Here is a 4,935-nt window from a genome sequence, read left to right on the forward strand (position 1 = left end):
ATTTTATTTTTCATTTTAAATAAATTGATACAGTTCAAAGAATGGTCGGTTCATACCTTGCAAGATTTAATTAAAAATCTTGCAGTTAAACTGTCAATTTTGAAACAAAATATGTAACGTCATGGTATCTTTAATATCAAACAGTCAGGTTCGGCAGGACATCACCTAACTTGGCATCAATCTTGAGAGTTGCCAGGTGATCAGCTTTGGTTGGCCCAATGTTGACTATTGCTATGGGTTTATTGCATTCAAATGCAAATTTTGCATATTTATTTGATGAGAAATACTAAAAAAAAACAGAATTCATGTGTATAATTACTTTTTGAGTAATCCTGCTAAATGTAAAATCGCGAAAATTAATAGGCCCGCGACAATTTTGGGCTTTACAGTAATTGTAAAGAGTGAAGGAAGGAGAGTGCGAAAAGCACAAACAAATAAATTCTATTTGACTACTGTGGAGTAGCTTTGCATCAGGCAGTTGAGTAATTAATTGGTCAGATGTTTTTTCCTACTCAATTACTCTTTGACTCGAAGCTACTCCACAGTTGTCAAATACAATTACAACCCTGTTGGTGCAGTACCTGCTGCTTACTTGGGCTCGAGTCTAACCACTAGACATCATCGCAAGCTCGGTGGTCTAGAGGTATGAATGCCAGGCTAGTGATCTGGAGGTCGTGGGTTCGATTCCCACTCGAGAATTACTTGCTCTCAATGTACTTAGTATACAATACAAATTTGGTCAGAGTACGGCAAACATCTGACCAATTAAATAAATTCTAAAAACCTTGATGACAGACTTACTTCTAAAGATGTGCCAAGAATCATAATTCTGTCAGCATTTGTAATACTCTTCAGTAGAAATGTCTCTACTGACATTTCAACGTTATCTCCTAAGAACAATATATCTGGCTTAAGAATTCCTTTACAATTTTCACATTTAGGTATAGTGAACTTCTTCATGTCTTCTTTCAAAAGAACAGGATTTTCTTCTTGCATATCGAGGCTGAAATTAGGATTGAGTTTGGTAAATCTTTTTTGTAGATCACTTCTTTTTGTGACATAATATTTACAAGACATGCATTTGGCCCTGAGAAGACTTCCATTTACTTCGGTTACACTCTTACTACCAGCCTTTGAGTGAAGCCCATCAACATTTTGCGTGGCTAACCATTCAATTTTACCCCTCTCTTCCCAACGAGTTAAAGCTTTATGAACGTCGTTTGGTTTAGGAACTTTCAATCTCATCCACTCTGCCCAACTCTGCTGACTAATTTCATCTGTCTTTTGGAAGACACGTGGTGAAAAGGATCCTCCAACGGTTTTGGTTGAATTATACCAATCAGGAATACCAGACTCTGTCGACAACCCTGCTCCAGTAAGGACGAACAGCTTTTTAGTTTTATCGATGAAGTCCTGTACGTCCTTTAAATCTTTTTCCTTGAGAGGTTCACTGGTAGGTACACAGTTGTTTGCATTACTTTTTTGATGTAACCATGTTTTAACATTCTGCAACGGTAGAAACTTGCCTGGCATTGCTTTTACGCCGTATATAGCAGTATTTCTCAAGGCAGCTGGTATGAAAATCATTTTGGAGGTTGCGTGATAATTAATATGACCTGAGCATCAATAAATACAATCTCATACAATCAGTAGAGTTTTTCTAATGGTTTGAATAGGCCTATATGGCAAAATTTGATATGGTAATGTTACATGATTACTTCCTCATACCAGGGAGATTTTATTTTACTCCTTTCTGATACATACAATTGAATTTAATTGTAAACCGCAGAGCCACCATGGCACATTGTCGACAATTTCTCATCCGTGAAAAGTGGTTTCCTGAAAACAGATTGATGAAAAGAAACAAATAAAACATATTGCAATAGTAAGGTACATTCCAGCATTTATATCACCTATATATTGTTCTGAAAAGAACTGTTGAGTTTCTCAACGTTTTGATCAATATAACTTTGATCGTCCTCAGGAGTGAGAATGCAGGAACTGGACTGGACAAGTCACTCACTCTCACCCAAAACGTTGAGAACAGTTCTTTTCAGAACTATATATATGTGGTGTACCGTAAACTTAATATCAACATTTGATTTCACCATGCAAACAATATAATAGCATCCACAATATATCATCATGCAACCTATAAATTGTATCATGGTGATTAATTGATTGAACCAAAGAATATAAATAGATTGAACCTACCTTCCTAGAGTCTGTTAATTTAATTAATGATGGTTTTTAATCTTGAGTCGGGTGGATCAGTTTAGGACGTCCTCTGGACACTGCCAGCTACAAATATCAAATTTAAGTATGGATATGGTTTACTTGAGTTATATATTATATAGTCCGGTTTAGTCCATTCAACGTACTGGTACCATTTCATTCAATACTAAGGAACGTCTGTATATATTGACAGTGTAAATTAATTCAGAATAATCGTATTACACAGCTAACAGTACAAAGTTTAGAGATCAATAATGTATATTGTTTATATTTATAGGCCTATTATGTTGGTATAGTATTGGTATAACACATTATTGTCTATGTATTATCACCGACCAAAATGCTTTCATGGCCACTGTAGAAGTTACACTATTATGAATAGCCGTGTATCGTATGATGGCTGAATACAATACAAAATTTACATAACAATATACAATAGAGTTATGTTATTATTCAATTATTCTAATAGTAGTACTAAAACATGTTTATCCTTTATAATATTGTATCAGTCTATCCATCCAATTTTGAACTTTGATTAACCCAAGTTTAAATACTTAACTCATTCTAATAACAACAATAAACTACAGTATGCATTAAAAAAACTATTTATTGGTTAAAATATTTAATAAAATATAGTATAAGTTAAAAAACATTCAAAATTGTTATTGTTGATCAAAAGATTGACATCTATTTTGGTTTAGAAACTTTCTACTTGTGAATTTCCATAGATTATCTTAAAATATTTATTTTGGCGCATTGGAATCATCACAAATTAAACAGACAATTCTGGAAGTATATCGCCCAATTTTGCTTCAATCTTGAGTGTTGCCAGGTGATCAGCTCTGGTTGGCCCAATGTTGATTATTGCTATGGGTTTATTCCATTTCTTTGCAGCTAGTGCAAAACGATAACCTGAGTAAACCTACAGTATAAAAACATAAAAAGCAATTATAATTCAGCAGGTTTTACGAAAAAATGTAATAGTGAAAGAATCAATGGAAGAAGAAACATTATGCAGTGGACAAACTCTAACAACTTACTTCTAGAGATGACCCTGCACATAATATACCATCAGCTTTTTCTACCTGATTCATCAAATATCCAACAATTGTTTTCTCAACATTATCTCCAAAAAATACGATATTTGGCTTAAGAATTCCTCCACACACTTCACATTCAGGAACGTCAAAATTCTTCATTTCATCCTCTGACAGAAGGGTGTCACCATCCGGTCCCATTGCTCCTTGTTTAGTTATAAAATCAGGATTCAGTTTTAGCAACTTTTCCTGAAAAATATTTCTATCAGTGACATTATTACAAGATAGGCAGTTGACCCTGTGTAAACTCCCATGTAGTTCGGTTACTCTCTCACTACCAGCCTTTAGGTGAAGTCCATCAACATTTTGCGTCGCTAACCAGTCGATTTTACCCCTTTTTTCCCAAACAGATAAAGCCATGTGAGAGGTATTTGGCACAAATGATTTGTACCTCATCCACCCAACGAAATTCCGAGCCCAATACTGCCGCCGTCTTTCAGCACTTTGTAAGAAAGTCTTGTACTGCATGGGTCTGCTGTTACTTCGTGCATAGAGTCCTACACCTTCTGACCTGTAATCAGGAATACCAGATTCGGTTGACAAACCAGCTCCAGTAAGGACGAACAGCTTTTTCGTTTTGTCGATGAAGTTCTGTACTTTGTTTAAATCATTTTCATTAATAGGTGAACTGGGAGGTACAAATAAATTACTTTTTCTTTCTGCTTGCACTTCTACTGAATCTCTTCGTTGATATGAGTTTGAAAGGAGTGCTATTGACCGTTTAAAATGTACACTATTATTGCAAGTATTTATGGTGTTATTTTGCTTTGGAATGAAATGCTTCAATTTCAGAAAGTTTATCTTTGTCATCTTGAAAAGCTGCAGTAAAAAAGGGAGGAAAAAAAAACATTTTAAAGATCGCAGTATTATTATTCACATTTTCCATTCCCGGATTACTACTCACGCACAAATTGGATGAGGGACTCATTTGGTCGAAAAGCTATTATATTATGGAATTCGTTATCGGAGGATGTAGTAGCTTCAAGATCAACCAATCAATTTAAGTCCGGTCTTGAACGGGCATGGTCCAACCACCCTCTTAAATTTGCGCCATATTCAAGAGTTGATGTAAATTATCAAGAGGGGCTTATAGGCATAGCCTAGCCTCGACTCCGGACCCAGCATTGCTGAGCTCCGGAAACAAGTAAACAAGTAAGTAAACAATTGAGTTGATCCCATTTAACCACTACACAGTATATAGATTGGACCCGGCAGTGGCCTACTCACTGTGTCATTATTTTGATTCAGATAGCTCTCAGCTCCCCCTCTGGGGTTCAACAGTGCATAGCTACTTACTCTACTTTATTTACTACACATACAGGCCTAGAGTTTAGTACTAGAATAGAGGCCTACAGTACACAGTACAGGCTACATAAAGCCTAAAAAGCTAGAGTGAATTGATTGATTGTAATTTGCTTTGTACAACTTTCGGATATTCTAACCCACAATATAATAACGCGCACCTAATATTACAGTTTTATCGGCGTAATTCTTGTTGTGTGTAGGATGAATATTTATCCAAAAGTTGCCGATTACGTAACTGAATTTCGTTTCTGCTGCTGCCCTCTATATGTGTCAAGGTGTGTGGTGCAGTGTGGTGGCG

General features: G+C 35.7%; 2 protein-coding genes across 6 annotated transcripts; both read right to left on the reverse strand.

Moving 5' to 3' along the window:
* Positions 1–49: 49 nt before the first annotated feature.
* On the reverse strand, positions 50–2,294 carry LOC140043430 (NAD-dependent protein lipoamidase sirtuin-4, mitochondrial-like). Its single transcript, XM_072087938.1, has 3 exons — positions 2,215–2,294; positions 802–1,839; positions 50–286 (listed from the first exon to the last, which is right to left on the reverse strand). The coding sequence occupies exons 2-3, from the start codon at positions 1,585–1,587 to the stop codon at positions 137–139; spliced, it is 936 nt and encodes a 311-aa protein (XP_071944039.1). The 5' UTR covers positions 1,588–1,839; positions 2,215–2,294; the 3' UTR covers positions 50–136.
* A 430-nt stretch (positions 2,295–2,724) lies between these two features.
* Positions 2,725–4,907, reverse strand: LOC140043431 (NAD-dependent protein lipoamidase sirtuin-4, mitochondrial-like). Of its 5 annotated transcripts, none has more exons than XM_072087941.1 (3): positions 4,796–4,907; positions 3,276–4,151; positions 2,725–3,157 (listed from the first exon to the last, which is right to left on the reverse strand). In XM_072087941.1, the coding sequence occupies exons 2-3, from the start codon at positions 4,140–4,142 to the stop codon at positions 3,008–3,010; spliced, it is 1,017 nt and encodes a 338-aa protein (XP_071944042.1). In that variant the 5' UTR covers positions 4,143–4,151; positions 4,796–4,907; the 3' UTR covers positions 2,725–3,007. The 5 variants fall into 5 exon arrangements, with proteins under 5 accessions (XP_071944042.1, XP_071944041.1, XP_071944043.1 ...); XM_072087940.1 differs by having other exon boundaries at positions 4,806–4,897; XM_072087942.1 differs by having other exon boundaries at positions 4,775–4,863.
* Between the last annotated feature and the right edge of the window lie 28 nt (positions 4,908–4,935).

This window comes from Antedon mediterranea, chromosome 3 (assembly GCF_964355755.1).
Source record: "Antedon mediterranea chromosome 3, ecAntMedi1.1, whole genome shotgun sequence".
Classification (NCBI taxonomy): Eukaryota; Metazoa; Echinodermata; class Crinoidea; order Comatulida; family Antedonidae; genus Antedon; species Antedon mediterranea.

What these genes read in the sequence shown, in the direction of transcription:
- LOC140043430 (XM_072087938.1), bottom strand. Translation starts at nt 1,587, where the DNA reads ATGATTTTCATACCAGCTGCCTTGAGAAATACTGCTATATACGGCGTA. An exon ending in TTCTTGGCACATCTTTAGAA is followed by an intron (nt 287 to 801) that starts GTAAGTCTGTCA and finishes GTTTTTTTTTAG; the next exon opens with TATTTCTCATCAAATAAATA.
- LOC140043431 (XM_072087941.1), bottom strand. Translation starts at nt 4,142, where the DNA reads ATGACAAAGATAAACTTTCTGAAATTGAAGCATTTCATTCCAAAGCAA. An exon ending in GTGCAGGGTCATCTCTAGAA is followed by an intron (nt 3,158 to 3,275) that starts GTAAGTTGTTAG and finishes TTTATACTGTAG; the next exon opens with GTTTACTCAGGTTATCGTTT.